Raw genomic sequence first — 18,160 nt, 5'->3', positions numbered from 1 at the left:
GCCGGGGAAGCTGCTGCCCAGAGGGCAGCCCGTCCTCCAGGCCTCGCAGATGCCCCCGAGCCCCGCCGCAGCCAGGAGGACGGCAGACGGTCTGTGCCCCTCCCCCGCGCTGGTGCCCTGAACCCAGGTCTTCCCGAGCATTCGAGATCAGGCTGTGGGTCGGGGCTCCACCACCCCGTCCTCCTGTCTGCCTGAGCCCCCCGGACCTCCACTCTGGCCTGGGGGTGCCGCCCGGCTGTCCTTCGGCCGGAAACACGAACACACAGCAGGGAGACCGTCCCAGGCTCCTGTGTGTCTCCTGTCCAGCCCCAGATCCTAACCTAACTTGTCAGTGGCAGAGAGCGTGCGTCCTCGTGTTCCTGCAGCCCTGCGTCGATGCAGCCGGGGACAACCCTGCAGGCAGGTCCAGGCGGGCCGCTCGGGCCCACGAAACTGCCTGGGCCCTGGACGGACTGTGGGCCTCGATCCTCGGGGCACACCGACCACCCCATGTCGCGCCCCTGACCCTCCCACACTGCAGCACCCATGCGGCTCCTTCTGCGTCTGCGGCCCGTCCTCCGTCCACACCCTAGTTTTCCACGCTTTCCTTTTGGATGTAGTGTGACCCCAGGCCACAAGGACCCTGGTCACCCTTGGGTTCCACCCGTGCGGAGCAGGTAGCCGTTGAGCAACGTTCAGGGATTCGAGTGGGCCGCAGCGCCCATGCCGTTTGGGGATTAAACAGTTAAAGAGCCCGTGTTCCTTCTCCAGCTGTTCGAACACCGACAGAGCCACTGATGAGAAAACATATCTAGACTACTGGAGCTGTGCTCTCCTTGGAAATTTTGTTTGAAAAGCCTAAATTGAGTAATCTCCACAGTAAATATTTGCAAGTCTCCAGAGCGAATCGCCGACATCTGTGTGACTGTGAGAGGTGCTGTTCAGTGCTGTTCTTGGCCCAGATGAGCTCTTCTGAGGATTTCCCAGGAAGATGCTGGAGTACGGATTAGGTTACAGCTCAGCAACTCATTTCTCTAAAAACCATCACAGCTTAATTTAATTAAATGAGAACTCAGAGCGCTGCTCGTAACGTTTCTATTTCCGCTCCTGAATTTATTTCGGGGTCAATCTTGTCCTCCAATTAGCATTCCCATCATGGAAGAGCACAGCCAAATTAGCTTTTATTACTTGTTCGCATTTTAAACCTTCCTCTTTCCAGGCTGTAACCATTCTGGTTCTGATGGATGAGGACAGGAAGGGAACACTGACGTGACCTGAAAATGTGGCTGAGAATCACGAGTCCAAGCATTTATCTGGAATCCAAGCTCAATAATGGGGGGATCCTGTCCTAGTTTTTCACTATAAACCCAAAGTCTCCAACATATGATATCACAGATCAGCTGCCTCCCCAAAACTTATAAAACATCTAAGAATAGGGTAAAAAATGAATAAATAAAAATAAATTTAAAAAAAAATAAAAACTAGGGTACGTTTCTTGACATCTACTGCCTTCTGGCATAAGACTCCACACTACTTTCTTTTAAAGTTTATGTTTGTATCCCTAGAAAAAGAACTCCATGTAATCTTGAGTAAGACAAGACTAACTTGGGTTTATCTTTTAAGATTTCACTTAGAGCTAAGTTTTCAGAAAACAAGTAGAACATTAAAGGCACTGCCAACAAAATCACCAATTCCAAATACTGCATCCATACATTGTCTTATAAAATAAACATTTCTGTTTTTGATGGAAACATTCAGCTTTATTTGTAAGTCACACAACTCAACACTTCCTAAACATTCGCTGTGAGATGTTCATCTATATATATACATAAGCACTAGCATTGAGAAATACCCGGTCCTTTGGCATCCACACCTATACATGTGTCTCTGAGTCCCTCCCCTCCCAGAACTGCTCTGTCACTGATCTCTCGGCCTCCACTCAGCTGTGTGAATAACCTGTGTTCCCACGTCCTTCAGGCAGTGTCCATCGTCTGCTGCTATTGCCTAAGCTGCTTTGCTATCCCCAATGCTCTCTCTCTCCTCCTCTCTCTCCCCGCCCCCCGATACATAGATGATAGATGGCATATAGACAGACAGACAGACAGACAGATCTGGTAATGTGTCGCTTAAGGCTAGTATTTTCTTCTTGTTTGTGTCTCATCTGTCCATTGGTGTAAGTGGGGTGTTCAAGTCCCCACTATTATTGTGTTGCTGTCAATTTCTCCCTTTATGGCTGTTAATATTTGCCTTATATATCGAGGTGCTCCTGTGTTGGGTGCCTGAATATTTACAGTTGTTAGATCTTCTTGGATTGATCCCTTGATCACTATGTAGTGTCCATCTTTGTCTCTTACAACAGTCTTATTTTAAAGTCTGTTTTGTCTGATATGAGCATGGCTACCACAGCTTTCTTTTCCTTCACATTTGCATGGAATATCTTTTTCCATCCCCTCACTTTCAATCTGTGTGTGTCCTTAGATCTGAAGTGAGTCTCTTGTAGGCAGCATGGACATGCGTCTTGTTTTTGTATCCATTCAGCCACTCTGTGTCTTTAGATTAGAACGTTTATTCCATTTACATTTAAAGTAATTATTGATGGGTATGTACTTATTGACAGTTCGTTAATTATTTTTCTGGTTGTTTTGTAGTTCTCTTTTGTCCCGTTCTCCTTTTGCTCTTCGTTTGTGGTATGATGACTTGTCTTTAGTGTTATGTTTTGATTCCCTTCTCTTTTTTGTGTGTGTTTCTGAAGATTTTGGGTTTTGGTTACCATGAAGTTTATGTATATATCAACATATATGTGTGTGTGTGTCAGTGTGTGTGTGTGTGTGTGTGTGAGTGTGTCTGTGTGTGAGAGTATGTGAGAGTGTGTGTCTGTGTGTATGAATGTAAGTGTGTGTCAGTGCGTGTGAGAGACTGTGTGTGTTGAGTGTGTTTGTGTCTGTGTGCATGTGTGTGTTGTGTAGTGTGTGTTGTGAGAGTGTGTCTGTGAGTGTGTGTGAGTGCATGTGTGTTGTGTAGTGTGTTGTGTGTTGTGTGAGAGACTGTGTGTGTGTTGTGTGTGTGTTGTGTGTGTCTCTGTGTGTGTATTGTGTAGTGTGTGTTGTGAGAGTGTGTGTCTGTGAGTGTGTGTGAGTGTGTGGTTTTGTGAGTGTGTTATTTTAAACTGATGATCTCTTAAGTTGAATGCATTCTATCCACCTGCACTTTCACTGCCTCCTGCTATGTTTAAGGTTTTTGACGTCATATTTTACGTTCTTTTGTTTCGTGTATCCCTTAAGTACCTACTGTTGATATAGATGGTTTTACTACCTTTTAAAAATCTTCCTACTGGCTTTATAATAGTTGATCTACTATCTTTACTGTATGCTTGCCTTTACCAGGGAGATTTTTCCTTTCATAATTTTCATGTTTCTGGTTGTTGTCTTTTCTTCTCCACTTAGTGAAATCCCTTTAACATGTCTTGTTAAGTGGTTTGGTGGTGCTGAACCCTTTCAGTTTTTGCTTGTCTGTAAAGCTTTTGATTTCTCCATCAAAGCTGAACGAGTGCCTTGCTGGATAGAATGTTCTTGGTCGTAGGTGTTTCCCTTTCATCATTTTAAATATGTCCTGCCACTCCCTTCTGGCCTGCAGAGTTTCTGGGGATTCTCTTCTATGTTAGTTGTTGCTTTTCTCTCACTGCTCTTAATATTCCCTAACTTTAAGTTTTGCCATTTTAATTACAGTGTGTTTGGTGTGGTCCTCTTTGGGTTGATCCTGTTTGAGACTGTGCTTCCTGGACTTGGGATGTCTGTTTCCCTTCCCAGGTTAGGGAAAGCTGTTTCAGCTTTATTCAGCTGTTATTTCTCCAGTTATGTTCTGAGCCCTTTTCCCTCTCTCTCTTCTCCTCCTGAGACCCTTATCATCTGAATGTTAATATGCTTGACGCTGCCCCAGATGTTGTCTTAAACTGTCCTCATTTTTTAAGGTTCTGTTTTCTGTTCAGCTCGGGTGATTTCCACTGTTCTTTCTTGCAGTTCACGGATGTGTTCCCCTGTATCCTTTAGTCTACTGTTGATTCCTTCTAGTGTGTTTTCTATTTGCTTTAGTATTCTGCAGCTCTGTTTGGTTCTTCTGTATATATTTTCTAACTCTTTGTTAAACTCCTCACTGTGTTCGTTCTCCTCCCGAGTTCTTTCAGCATCTTTGTGATCATTACCTTGAACTCTTCATCAGGTAGATCGCTTATGTCCACTTTGCTTAGTTCTTCTTCTTGGGTTTATCTTATTCCATCTTTGGAACATCTTCCTTTGCTGCCTCACTGTGCCTACTTCTCTATGTTTACTTGTGTGTATCAGGTGGGTCAGTTACTTTTCCCAGTCTTGGAGACATGGCCTTATGTAGGAGACATCCTGAGGGCTCTAGCAGCACACTCCCCTCTGGTCATCAGAGCTGTATGCTCTGGTGGTACCTCCGTGTGCGGGGTGTTTGGCTGACTGCCTGGGCACGGTCACAGGCTGGGCTGGTCCCTGGCCCTGTTGGCTGCCACGCCCTGCCTTGTGCAGAGGTTGCTGGAGGCTGATGGTGGGCCTGTGTCCCGATGCAATAGGTGTAGGGCCTGGGGGTGCCGAGGGCTGGTCCAGGCCTGTTTGTGGCACCAGATCCCTTGGCGGGACCCGTGCTGGTGCTGGCTTTCTGGTGGGTGGGCCTGGGCCCCCACAGGACTGGCTGCTCAGCCTGGAGGGTCCCAGGACTGGTGCCGACTGGCTGGTGGCTGGAGCTGGGACCTGGCACCAGTAGACTACAGGGAAGACTCCACAATGGCACTCAGCAGCGCCAGTGTTCTCGTGGTCGAACGTGCTCCCAAAGAGGCTGAGGCCACCTTCCCCATCCCCAGGTGAGCTCCAGCCTCCCTGGAGACTCGCCAAGCTCAGCAGGTGGGTCTGGCCCAGGCTGTTTTCAGATCAACGGCCCAGGCATCAGAGGGACGGACGCCACACACAGCAGGTCACCACGAGGATTCTGCTCCCCACTTACCTGGATGACATCAGCTTCCCAGCCTCATTTCCCCAAAGGGTGCAGAGAGTTATATGGGGGGAGAGACTCTTTAAAAAGGAAATGTCCTCTTCAATAAGTTACCCATCGGGCTTCCCTGGTGGCGCAGTGGTTGGGAATCCGCCTGCCAATGCAGGGGATGCGGGTTCATGCTCTGGTCCGGGAAGATCCCACATGCCGCAGAGCGACTGGGCCTGTGAGCCATGGCCGCTGAGCCTGCGCGACCGGAGCCTGTGCCCCGCAACGGGAGAGGCCACGACGGGGAGAGACCAGCACAAAAAAAAAAAAAAAAGTTACCCATCTTCCTGCCTCAAGTATTCCTTAGTTTTAACTTTCCCCAAAGGCATTACATAAGGACATGGAAAACGCACCCCCGAAGTGCTGTGACAGGAGGAAACATCTCCTGAAGTAGAGCTTGCAGAAGGCATGGCCCCTGCCGGGGGTGGAGAGCTCACCCGCAGCTTCTCCCTAGCGAGCCTGGCGGTGCCTGACATCACCCAGCACTGTGTTAGGGTCTGTTCACCTAGCTTAGAATTTGACCGGCTAGCACCCACAGAAGCCTTTGCTCACCCGTCTGGTGCTCACACGTACCAAGCACGGCTATGAGCGACACAGGTACTGATCACCTGATCCTCACAAAACCCGAGCATGCTGGGGCCACCGTCACCCCTTTGTTTAGGGGACGAAGTGCAAGCAGCCCACCCGCACGGGCCACCTGCCTGTCTTCCGGGGCGGCCCCTGGTGCCTGAACCCCCTGCGCTGTTCAGCCACCCACTGACCCGCCCGAAGCGCCCTCCCTGGATGCCCTGCCGGCGTGGGAGCCCCGCTCGGAGGGAACGCGCGGCAGGACGCACACCTGCCCGGCCCGGGGTCTGCAGACAGATCACGTTTCTCAGAAAAGCACGGTCTTCGGAGAGTGTCCCTGGTAACAGAGCCTCACGTCAGAAGAGGGCTGAGCTCACGGGGGCGGGAATGAAGGGGACGTGCCCCCGGCCTTCCCGCTCCGAGCCCAAGTGCAGGACACACAAGGCGATAGACACTCGCCCCAGAAGCGGTTCAGAACACGGTCCTCCCGGGGCTCCCGAGACGCAGTTCTCACGTGACACCAGCACCGGGTCCCTGCCCAACGCGGAGCCTCAAGCGGCAGCTCCGGGGAAATCAAAGCCGCCTCTAGCTTCTCCCTCCGCGCCTCCCCTGAGAGGGGTGGCGTGTTCTGATCCACCTTCATGAACAGAAACCTGGGTCCCACCGTTGAAGGTCGTGACTACTCCTGCCCGCTTCCCGCTACGTGTCCCCGCGGGAGAGGAGCCGGGCTGCGGGAGCATCAGTCCTCGCGTCCCAGACGGCGTGCAGCGCTGACGTCACGTGAGCATGCAGCACTGACGTCACGTGAGCATGCAGAGCTGACGTCACGTGAGCACTCGTCTTCACGGGGACGCGAACGGCTCGGCGCTGCTGCGTGGCCCCCGTCACTTGCTCTGCCGCCGCCGTCCTGCGAGGACCCCGGTCAGGTTGGGTCGGGGCCTCCCTCCTCCAGGGTGACCTCATGCTCACCTGACCCCATGCGCCGGGCTGGACGAGGCCCCCAGCCCTGCCAGTGCTGTTGGGGGGCCGAGTCAGGAACGCCCCCAGGCTGTCCGTGGGGACCACGTGGCCGATGCCCATCGCTGCCCGGCAGGAAAGGGAGCCCTGCGTCTCCAGAGGCCAAGCGGGGAACCCGGCTACAGGGCGGCTCCCTCCCCTGAGGAAGATGCGTCAGAGAAAGTCGGGCGGAACAGAGAGTTTAGAACAGATTAAGGGTCTCGAAATTCAAAACCAGCCAGGTGTCGATCGACAGTCACTGCTCCTGCCAAGAACCTGGAAGATCTGGAATGAACGGAGACGACCACAGAAGCCAACGTGAGGCCCATAGGAGGTCAGAAGCGTCCACAGGTGCTTTCCAGCAGCCCCGATAACCACACTTCCAAAACAAGAGCCAACACGTTGAAACAGATGGAGACTGGAAAGTCTCAGCAAAGCGATCAAGGCGGTGAGTTACAGAGCAGACACAGGGAAGCTTCAGGGCGAAAAGCAGGACCGCTGGAGGCAAGGCTCAGGGAGTAAAGGGGCGGACAGGGGATGAAGCCCCCGTGTCATCGGAGTCCCCACAGAGGAGACCCAGGGCGGGGCTGAAAAGACACAGGAACTGACACTCCCCAGAGCCAGCAAGTCACAAGCCTGCGGGTTCAGGGAACAGGGCACTGCCACGTCTTCCTGTCCAGACCGATGGTGAGGTTCCCGGCTGAGTGGAACGTTTTACCTGCAGGTTAACCTCAGGGTTGTAACTAGTGTGCTCCCGGGACCTCGGGGTTCACCTTCCTGCAGTCACACCTGATGTTAAGAGCGGTGCCCAGACAGTAGAGCACAGGCCTGTGCGTTTCTGTGCTTTTGCCCGACGTGGCTGGAAGTGTGGACGTGCGCCCGCGGCCTGTGTGCACGTGCGTGTGCTTGTGTGTGCACGTGTGTATGTGCGTGCGTGTGCCCGCGTCCTCACAGCGCTGGTCCCTGGAAACCAGGTGGCCCGTGGAGTTTGGTTTGGGCCCACAGAAGTTCACGTGACAGCTGAGGCCGCCTTACCTGAACCAGCCCCAGAGGGTGGGATGCTGGCCCCTCACAGCAATCTGCCACCTGTGAGGGGTCCTCGGTCCTTGGTTTGGGTTTTGGTGACGTCGCTGCTGCCGTTTTTTCTGTCCTTTGTTCTCGTTTTACAACAAACTCGTCTCGGACAGTTTCCCAAGAACAGCCGGGTCTAGGTTCTCCTGGACACACTTCCAGCCTGACCTGTCCCGAGGCAATTTGTAGGAGCAAAACAATACCCCCCATTTGTGCAACAGGGATGGTCCTTCTGGAATGAGTCCCAACAGGGATTTACTGATCTGGGATGTGTTTCAAAGAGGCTTCAGCGAATGGAACTCTGTGTCCTCTGCTGGTTTATTTCTAGTTAGAGTGACGCCCATGCAGGTGGTCCGACTTCTACAATTTGCTGACAGACCAAAAGCTAGGGACGCTGCCCGTGGGAGCCGTGTCCCAGGATTCGTGTGACCGCGGGCCTCCAGGTTCCCTCCAGGTGGTTGACACGCTAACACTTTTAAAAAATGGGTTTTGACGGGGGGAAGTATTGTAACTACCCGATTAACGTTACACCTCATCATTGAAGAGTGTTTGCTCACAGTTCATACTTTGTTCTAGTCCAAAACGTACATGTGCGGCTGGCAAGGAGACGCTCTGTGCTTCACGGTGGACTTCGCTCTGGGATTCACCTGCTTGGACAGCAAAACAAAGGTAAGGGCCAAGCATCTGGGGGTCGGCGCCCATCAGCGGTGCGTTTTGTTACATTTCAGGGCCATTAACACCTGTGTGCGTCTCAGCCATCACCAGCCCCGACAGTCTCGTGTCCTGTGCAAGTTATCCTTCGTGGTGGACCTTCTCTCTGAAAGCTCAGGGTCCCAGGATCTCACAAGCCCCAGAGCCGGGCAGGGCTGACACCACACCACGTGGTGCCCGTGGGCAGGTGCCAGGGGTCTGGAGTGGGGAGGGGGAGGTCGGCAGGGCTCTCCCGCTCAGGGGGAGGACCCTCCGCAGCGACTGAGCCCTTTGGGGAGACCCCTTACCCCTGCTGGACCTAACACCTGGGTTGTTAGGTTGGGGGGTCGACACCTTGGTTGGGGGGTCGACGCCCCACACCTGGTGGGGCTGACCAGGTGCTGATTCCACACCTGTGAGCCGTGACGGGATTTCAGTTTCACTGGACATTGAACAACCAGCGTGAGGGATGGGAAATGAGACCCACTCCCATCAGCATCTTGAAGGGGCCTGGGTGTTCACCCAACCACACAAGTGCTGAGAATTTTGTTGCAAACATGAAGCCAGTATTTTGTCCTTCGATATTTTTAAAATCCACTGTCTGCTAATTAGGAGCAGAGGTGAGGGGAGAGCACCGGTGTGATGGGAAGAGGAGTGAGACCTGCCAGGGACACGGAAATGTCGGCTTGGAAGGGAGTTGCTACCAGCATCTAGCGGGGAGGGGAGAGCGATGAGGTCAGACATCCACAATGCACGGGGCGGCCCCGCAGAGCGAGTAGGGAACCCCGTTCTGGGCAGGAGTCCACACCCGTCACAGAATTCTGGGCCGGAAACCCACTGTGCTCTTGTCACTTTCCTTCCTCCCAGGAAGATGGTTAGATGTTTCCCCAGTAGGGGTCCACAGACCGTTTATAATGACGAGAGGTCTGCTTGCATAAAACTGGAGTTGAGAAGGCTCTCCTGTCTGCCATCCGACATCAGGGTCACAGAGGGGGCCAAGGCTTCCGACCCCGTGCGGGCATCCTCCCACGTACCTGGTCCACCCACAGTTCCCACCAGCTCGGGCTCCATGACTCGCTGTTCATGCTGTTTGGCCTTTAGCCAGACATGCACGACCTCCTTCCACGTGTCCTCGGAGACAGGGAAGTGACAAAGCACCTCCCCCAGAGAAGGGAGAAGCCCTGAACACAGTTGTTAACCAGCAACTCTGATTTATAACGTCTGTTTCTTGCTTTGTGGTTCAAGGAATCCTGTGTGTCAGGACATCTAAACCGAGACTTTCCAGAGTTCACCTTCAGGGTGCGTTTCTGAAGCCAGTACCCATTCCCCGGCTGCTCTGGGCTCTGTGCAGGCCCGCCTGCTCAGTCCAGGAGCAAAGCCTCCACCCCTTGTCAGCTTTTCCGTGCGCAGGTTGTTCCCAGCCGGCAGGTCTGGTTCTTTGGTCACGGTTGGCATAATACCCGGCGCCCCAGGCCAGGCCGGGGTCACCGTGTCTCCCGCGGGGTCCCCGCTGTGCGGCCTCACTCTGTCGGGGCCACACCGCACCCACCCCCCGGGGCCAGGCCAGGCCGGGGAGGGGTGTGAGTGATTGTGAGAGGTCGGGAGCGAGTGCCTGGCACTCTCCCTTCCGGGGACCCCGAGGCCCAGACGCTGATGTTCCCAAGGCGCCCGCAGAAGAGCCCGCTGGCAGGGCGCCGAGGACGGGAAGCCGCTTCCCTAAAGGCCCCACGTCCCTCAGGCCTGCAGCCTGTGCAGCCGGGTTAGGTCTGGCCGCGTCGGAGGGGCTCCCCCGGAGCCGCTGGGGGGGTCTGGGGAGCCCGTGGGTGGCCTGCGACGCCCGCACCCTCTCTCCTACCTGCCCACCGAGCTTCCCTGCCTCCCTGGCGGCCGCGGGTCTTTCTGTCTTTAGGGCGTCGCCCTGTGCGTGGCCCGCTGTTTCCCGGCGGCGGGCAGGCAGGTCCAGGCCCGGGGCCCTTGGGAGACTCTTCCCAGCCCTGAACCCCGCACGTTTCCCCACTCCGCCCTCACGCTAACCGAGTAAGACTGGAAACAGGCGCACTGTGTTCTTACCGCTGTGCACGGCCGGGCTGCCGTGTTAAATGTCCCGGTAACCGAACCGCGTAACTCGACGAAGCTCTCCTAGTTGAAATAGTATTTATGGGTGGCCCTGCCTGCCTCGCTCTGCCCAACACGCGGGGCTGCCCGCGACCCCCCTGGTGGAGAGCGAGCGGCTTCTGCAGCCGCTGGGCTTGCGGGAGGCGTGGGCAGCTGCGGTGTTCCCGGCCAGCACGTCAGGGCTGAGCCCCGCCTGGAGCTCGCCCGCCGCAGGTTCCGGGCACCGCAGGCTCCGCGTCCCCGCCGCGCTCAGCGGAGCCCTCTCCCACTCGCGTCCGTCCACTCTTGTTCAGTCAGGTTTTCGTAAGGTTCCAACTCAGCCTTCTTTTTGCTCATCCGACCCTCTGGTTCAGACTCCAGAACCCTCTCCTGACCTGTTCCCCTTTGAAGGTGAACTCTTGACTCCACATTTTTCTTGTGATTACTTCTTTATCTCAAGAAGTTCTGGCCTAATACTTATACATTTATTTACACAGTAAACAGTAGACAGTAATGGAAAATGAAACCAAAAACTGACAAAGGAAAAAAGAAGGTTATTCCGGAGGCTTGTTTCATGGATTCCTTTTGAAATTTTATTTTCAAAACTTACGATATTTGAATTAGTTTTGAAAAGCAAAGCTTTCTCAACCTAACAGTGAAGAGTATACCAGTGGGTTGTAAATATATAAAATAGTTATACTTTTACTTCATTTGATGTGTCTGCAGTCCTTTAATGTAGGATGACATTTGCAAGTCCAGTACTAATAGGATTTCAGTATTTCTAGATTGATATGAAATAATTATGAAAATAATTAAATAATTACTGAATATGAAATCATTATGAACATTATGAAAATGAGGTATTCTCCATATGCCCTTTATGTAAGTCATCATGGAAAAATTTGGGGGCCCCAAAATATTTAGATTAGGATTTATCACGCCTATTTTCACAAGATAATTAGCACTCCTGCACCACATTACACTGTTAGATCAGACCGTTTGTGTATGATGTGTGGGTAAAGCTAAATACACAACGTAGCAGTGCTACTTACTCACCAAATGCTTTAAAAAAGCCCCTAGAATTCGATAACAGCCCACATTTTGATGCTGGGCATCTGCTGGGCACTCACCTCAGAAGCACGCATGAGGTCGTATTTCTTAACTCCCCACCCCTGTGCCTGGCAGAAGAGAGCTGAGCAGTTATTTCCAAGCATGAGTTCATTCACCATCAATTCTCCTTTTCAACACTGATAAAGATGAGTTAAGCTGAGAAGATCTGAAATCACAGGGGAGAAGAAATACGTTTGACCTGGAAATTTTTTCTGCACTTACAAAGTAAGTAAGAAGATCATTATCTAATATTTTTAAATTTCCAAACTATTTTTAAAATATTAAGCCAGAATGAACTAGAACTCCATCTTTGGTGGCCCCCGCACTTCCACGATAGAAATGAAGTACACCTCTGCCCATTTCCAAACTGACCTATTTTGTATTGATCCCTCTGGTTTAGGGCCAACCAATGCCCCATCTGCGCTGTAATTAAGCAGAAGTGGGAGAGGACGTAACAAGACTTAGAAAACTGCGTGTGGACCTCAGACCACACGTGGACGGGGCCACGGACCAGCCCCTCCTCCGGGCTGCGTGTCCTCCACGGGCCGCGGACTCTGCTGCTGCCCGTGTGCACGGCATCAAATGTTTGGGACCTGGAAACAAAGGGAATTTCTCTCCATGTTTACTTATTACTTGGGGCATTCGCCTTGTCTCTAAATGTCAACGTGCATCCACATTTTCTTGTTACCTTCTGATGGTCCCCGTGCACAGCAGAAAACTGACATCTCTGTATCGGGGGGTGGGGGGTGGTCCTCGTCATGGGCCTCAGCCCCTACGTCACCCGCTTGTTAGGCTGAAACTTGATGATGCTGCAGGGCTGAGCTGAGACCGAGGTGGAGGAACAGAAAGAATAGTTTTGGGGAAAAAACCGGGAGTTGACTTTCCCATAGGAGGGGAAATGAAGAGTTGGCTTGGGCCTGACTGGAGGAGTGAAGAGGGATTCCACAGCACCGCCCAGGAAAATGCCAACCGGTGACTCTGCTCTAGTGCCTCATCCTTTTCTCGTAAAGTCTCTGGAACCGCTAGTTGGGTTATTTGTTGAATGTTTTTACAATTATCAGTTTATTATCAATTTATGTCAATTATCCACTATCAGTGTGTAATAATAATTAAAATAATTCAGATTTGCTACAGAGGAAGGTTATCATCATTAAACCCCTGCAGAGTCATAAAAATAAAACATAAACGTTAGCATGTTTCCTGTAACACTCGCTTAACTGTAAAACTGTTCTTCAATTACTGAAACGCTGGAAAGACATTTTCTGTCTTCCAAGATTGAGTTCTAGAGATCAGGGTTCCCTCCAGCCTTCAGACGGCTGGCGGGGAGACGCAGGGCCCCTCCAAACACATCCCGAGGCTGCTGAACCAGCCAGGACATTGCTGGGCTTAGCGGTCAGTTAAGGCCGCATCTCTGAGCTGTGAGTGGACAGCGTGTCAGGTTCTGGCCTGGAAAGTCCAGTCGCACAGCAAAGCTCAGAGTCCTCAAGTTAGACTGTTACCTGGAACCACTTGTAGATAAAATGTGCAGAAATGTCATCCATAATGGCAATGGAAAATTCTTTTTTTAAATAAAAATTACCGTTTATAGGTACTTAGAAGTTGAGAAAGAGTTCCGAGAGGCCACCATTAGTGACTTGAAGATTCCTGATTGCGGGAAGGGAAGGGGGCCGCCCCCGAAGGCTGTCCTCCAGCTCCCACATTTAGGACATCTTACCTCACCCCAGATGGGCCACCACGTGACATGAGTGCATGATTTTAAGCAAAGGAGCTGTGTGTGTACGTTTCACAAGCTGCATTTCCCTCATATCACCTTGCAGGACAGTTTCAGTGTAAAAATACCGTACCAAACAGATGATGCAGCTAAAGGACTTCATTGTAAGGACCACTGTGGATTCTTTAAACGATAAGCAGGGCTCTCACGGAGGGATTGCTGCACTTTTTTGTCTATACTATTTTTTTCCCAATATATCCTGCCCGTAGTTTCCTTTGTTATTAACAAATTACATTAGTATGGTACATTTGTAACTATTAGTGAACCAATATTGATAAATTATCATGAATGAAGTCCACACTTTATTCAGATTTCCTTAGTTTCTACCTCACGCCCCCTTCTCTTCCCACATCGCATCCAGGATACCGTATAGCATTTAGTTGCCATGTCTCTGGGTCCTCTTGACCGTGACAGTTTCTCACACGTCCTGGTATCTGATGAGCTTGACAGTTCTGAAGAGCAGTGGTCAGGTGTTCAGTATTTTGTAGAATTTGCCCCTCTGTTGGGATTTGCCTGGTGGTTTTCTCATGCTTAGAATGAATATTATTAATTTTTACCTTAATCGAAATTATACGTGTACAAAGTGTTAAAAGGCTTATTAGTACCAACAGATGTGTCATGGAAAAGCAGTCCTCTGAACTGCCCCTTATCACTCTCCCGCCCCACGGCCCCCTCCGTCCACAATTTTAGCTGTTTCCCCGCATTTGCTGCCCTGTTTCTAAGTCCTGTGCTCATCTTGCCTTTTGTTTTTTTGACAGCCATTTATGATACCATGTAAATGATGGCTGGGTAGGTTATTCCTAGAATCTTACGACCACTGAGCTGTTCTTCTTCATAAGCAAATTTGAACAAACACCAGGTGATGTTCTCAGAGCAGTCCGGGTCTCGCTTATTTGGTGAGGAATTTCGCAAAACCATTATATGCTATCAGATGCCTCCGGCTCCTCCGGATACACGCCCTTGTGATCACCGGTTCCTGGCAGGACAGCTGGAGGGTGGGTAGTTTTAAAGGCAGGTGAGATTTGGGCTGTTTCCACAAAATCCTTGAGGCTGAAATCACAGCCGTCTTTCCCTGCCCTCCAAGGGCAAGCCGGGGCGACGCCCTGGGAGATGGGAGCTGCCCGGGAGGGGGCGTTGCAGGCGGCCTGAGAGCGCTCCCCGCCGCCGCCGGTCTCATCGCCGGTGCCGGGCCCTCCTGGCTGGGCTGTGCTGTTGCTGTGGTTTGTCCTCTGGCTTATCTCGTGGGCCAGCAGCCCTCCTGCAGCCTCTGCTACCGCAGTGCTGATGGAAGCGGCTCCTGAGCGGCTTCATCCTGGGTGGGTCCAGTGACTCTGACCTGAGAGGGCCCTGGTGCCCGAGTGGGGACTTAGTGTGAAAGTGCAAGCACTGGAGTCACTGTTCCCCGAGACCCCACGGGGTTCCAACTCCTCGGCAGCGAGAAGGAACATACGTGGTGACACTTGACCGCGAGCTGCAGGGCCTCTGTTCCGCTGCAAGATTCAATATAAAAGAAACATGTGCCAGGAGCCTCGAGGCCAGTGCGAGTATGAACACACGGGCCGAGGGGCCGACGGGATGACAGCGCCTCTGAAACTCTGCCCACGTCCCAGCCTCTTGGCCTTTTGTGATACTTAGAGAAACGTATGTTCATTATTTCAAAATAACTGCTTTTAATACAAACTTACAGCTTGCTAAAAAATAATTGCTGTCCTCTCTTGGGATTCTTTCTGGGAAGATAAAGGTTTATTATCATAACGAGTCTATAATTAAAGGCCATCTTTTATAAAAGGCAGCCAAGTCTTTATTTGCCGCAGCCTTTCTTTTTTAATTGAAGAGCAAGTGTTTATAGAGCACACATCATCTCTAAAGTACCTTAGCAAACATGAAGCAGTTGTTGCACTAGTATTAAGAGGTAATAGCACCTACGTTTTTCAGCTTGGTTCAGGAGAAACCAACACTGAGTGATTGGAACTTAACCTGGGGAGGGGGCGGGAGAAAGGTTTTCATTTTCTCTGCACTGCTGACCGTGTCTCATGTACTCTGTAGCCAGACCTGGCCCTTGGAGTGGATTCTTTTAAGCTTTACAAGAAGAAAAGGGAGCAAAGCGCTTATGATGCTTTTAAACGTTAAGGAAAACCCAGGAGAAAGGCGGTGCGGGTAGCATGGGATTGAAGAGGAGACCACAGGGGCCTGGGCGCTCGGGCACCAGGACAGCCTCCCTGACGGGAGGGACCCCCAGGAAGTCTGGTGGTTTGAGGGGGTCAGTCTCTTATACTCGGAAAGAGAAGGTGGAGATTCTAAGTCACCACGTGCTCAGTGTACATAAGATAACGGAGAAAACGTCTGCATTTATTTAAATAGATTATTTAACATATTGACAGATGTTAATGAAAGAAGTGAGCTCTTGTGTCTAAACCACTAGATAATTGCCTTCCTTTACAGAATGTGCTCTGGAGGTTTAAATTCTCTCAGCTGAAAGGATCTTCAGATGATGGGAAAGCTCGGGTGAAGCTGCTGTTTCAGAATCCGGACACCAAGCAGATCGAGATGAAGGTAGGAACTCACCCACCTGAGCCCAGCCTCGCCCGAGTAACCAAGCGTCCGAGGGTGGAGGGAAAATAATCAGAATTGGAGTGGGAACCCTCCTCAGAAATCAGCAAGGATGTCACAAGAGCCCCTAGTATGTCTCCTGTTAGAGGCTTTAATATCCGAAAATTGTAAAATCATCGAAACATTATTTGATTCCACTGAAAGTCACAACCTGCTTAGTCAGTATTAGCAGAAAACAATATTTAAAAATACAGGAGAAGTCGATCCTTAAAGGAAGAGGTTTACAAACCGCCTTAAGTGATGGATGGTCTGTGGTACCAGGAGCAAACTGCTCTGTTAATTCAGGGGATCTTGACATAACTTACAAAGTCATTGCATTGAACCGTCATTTTACTATGAGCCACTGTTAATGTTTTCCTTACTTTATGTATAACTGTGTTGTCAACAACCCAGTTTTAATATAAACTAAAGACAAACTGAAGGATAAGTTCCATACACAAAACCAAAAGAAAGAGAAAACAAAAATGCAAAACCTGCAAACACATATTGTTTGGAAACTGACTGTCAGCACTTTGCACGCACTTTTTGATGAAATCCATCAGAGGGACACAGCTCCTGTGACATTGTTATACCCGAAAACTGTGTCAATTTTTAACACCTCTTCACTGAGGTTAATGAGATAGTGCACCACATCTACTTTTTCTTTTTTAACCACATCTACTTTTTAAGTAAAACAGATTGTGCAGAAACGCTTGACATTATTCTATTTAGGGAGTGGATGAAATCAAATCAGACTGTAACCACTGTCAAGGCTTTTGGGTCTGGAGGTGTACAACAGGGCAGCCATGGGACGGTGGTGCTGGCAGGGACACGGGCCCCTGGGCTGTGACGGAGAGGTGGCCACTCTCAGTCACGCCACCCTGAGCGGAGTCCAGTGGACATTGCCACCAGCAGAGGGGGGTCCGAGGAGAGCGGGGAGAGGGAGGGAGGCTGGAAGCGATTGTACCGTGTGTTTGGTACTTGATCTGCATGGATGCGGCTAACACAGCAGGTCCTCCTCTGCTGACGCATCGATTTGCCCTTCACCCTAGGGACTGCGGCCGGGAGGAGCCCCAGGACCCCTTCCAGGCTCAGGTCCTATGCCATCCGTGTGAGCCGGGGGGACACTTAGGAAGCTAACCCCCCAGTGCACCTTGGGTTCCTGTGCTCACGGGTTCCAGGGACTTTGTCAGAGCACCTGATGTCCCAGGACACGGTCACGTGACACCTAGGTTCCCTTTTCACAGGGACTCCTGTTTCATTCGATTTAAAAGTATTTATTTTTATTTTTTGATGTTTAGTCAACTCTTGGTTATCTGTGTTGGTGAAGGGTGTAGAGGCATTGGATGGTCTAAACCAGACGGTCTGAAACAGGAGACGTAAACTTTGGGGCGTGTGTACTGAAGCAGACTCGGTTTCTTTGTGGCCCTCAGTTTAGGCAGCTTCAGTTTCCATTTTCAGGCAAAGAGAAAGTTCTAGAAAGTCGTGGAGGCCACAGGGGCGGATACAGGATTTGCAGAATTGAAGCTTAAACTGTCTGCAGGTGTCTCTTTATGAAAAAATATACAAAATTGCAAATGCGGTAAGCTAACTAGACACAGAAATGAGCGTGAGACACATCACACCTCCCAGGAGACCCAAACTGAACCCATGTCCACGTGAACCCTCCCCCCAGATCCCAGGACCTCCGGCAGCCCCCTGTGCCTCCCCTCCGGGGCCGTGGGGTGCGAGAGAGTAGGGCAGAGGGGGGCCGGGGTCTCAGCAGGTAGCACAACGACCAGGGGCCCCTTGCTCAGGCCCCTCCCGGGGCCTTGCAAGTGGGGATGAAACGGGACAAAGGTAGTTTCCATGTTGTCACACGGAGCAGGAAACGTGCACGTGGAGAGCCTCTAATAAACACGGGCGGCGGTTTGAAGAAACTGCTTCAGGCTGAGGTTCTGCGTTTATTACAGCTTGTGAGACAGAGGGAAGGTTGGAAACGCCAATCAGGAATCTAGAACCCGTGAGAACACCTGTAGCTACCGCTGGACTTAAACCAGGAGCCGGGCGCTGAATTCTGAATAGAACCCAGGGCTATGGCCAGTGGAAGGGAGAGTGGCATGATGTCCTCAGTGAACCGAGAGTTTCAGAGAAAACGATTCCTATTAATTGATTTTCGTTACGGGAGTGATAGTCGTGGAGCAGTTAACCTTTGAGTGTTTATTGAGAATCTTCATGGGATGTTTAACGGATCGCTGCCTC

General features: G+C 51.2%; 1 protein-coding gene across 3 annotated transcripts in view; it reads left to right on the top strand.

The window, feature by feature from the left end:
* SNTG2 (syntrophin gamma 2) overlaps window positions 1–18,160 on the top strand; it is a 198,625-nt gene that overhangs the window by 175,998 nt on the left and 4,467 nt on the right. For all 3 annotated transcript variants that reach the window (XM_060169633.1, XM_060169632.1, XM_060169631.1), the window contains 2 exons: window positions 8,242–8,334; window positions 15,773–15,883. In XM_060169633.1, coding sequence (XP_060025616.1) covers window positions 8,242–8,334; window positions 15,773–15,883 — 204 coding nt within the window. The remainder of the gene's footprint in view (window positions 1–8,241; window positions 8,335–15,772; window positions 15,884–18,160) is intronic.

Source organism: Lagenorhynchus albirostris, chromosome 13 (assembly GCF_949774975.1).
Source record: "Lagenorhynchus albirostris chromosome 13, mLagAlb1.1, whole genome shotgun sequence".
Classification (NCBI taxonomy): Eukaryota; Metazoa; Chordata; class Mammalia; order Artiodactyla; family Delphinidae; genus Lagenorhynchus; species Lagenorhynchus albirostris.
The sequence above is the reverse complement of the archived record's forward strand: the minus strand, read 5'-3'. Positions and strand labels throughout refer to the sequence as shown.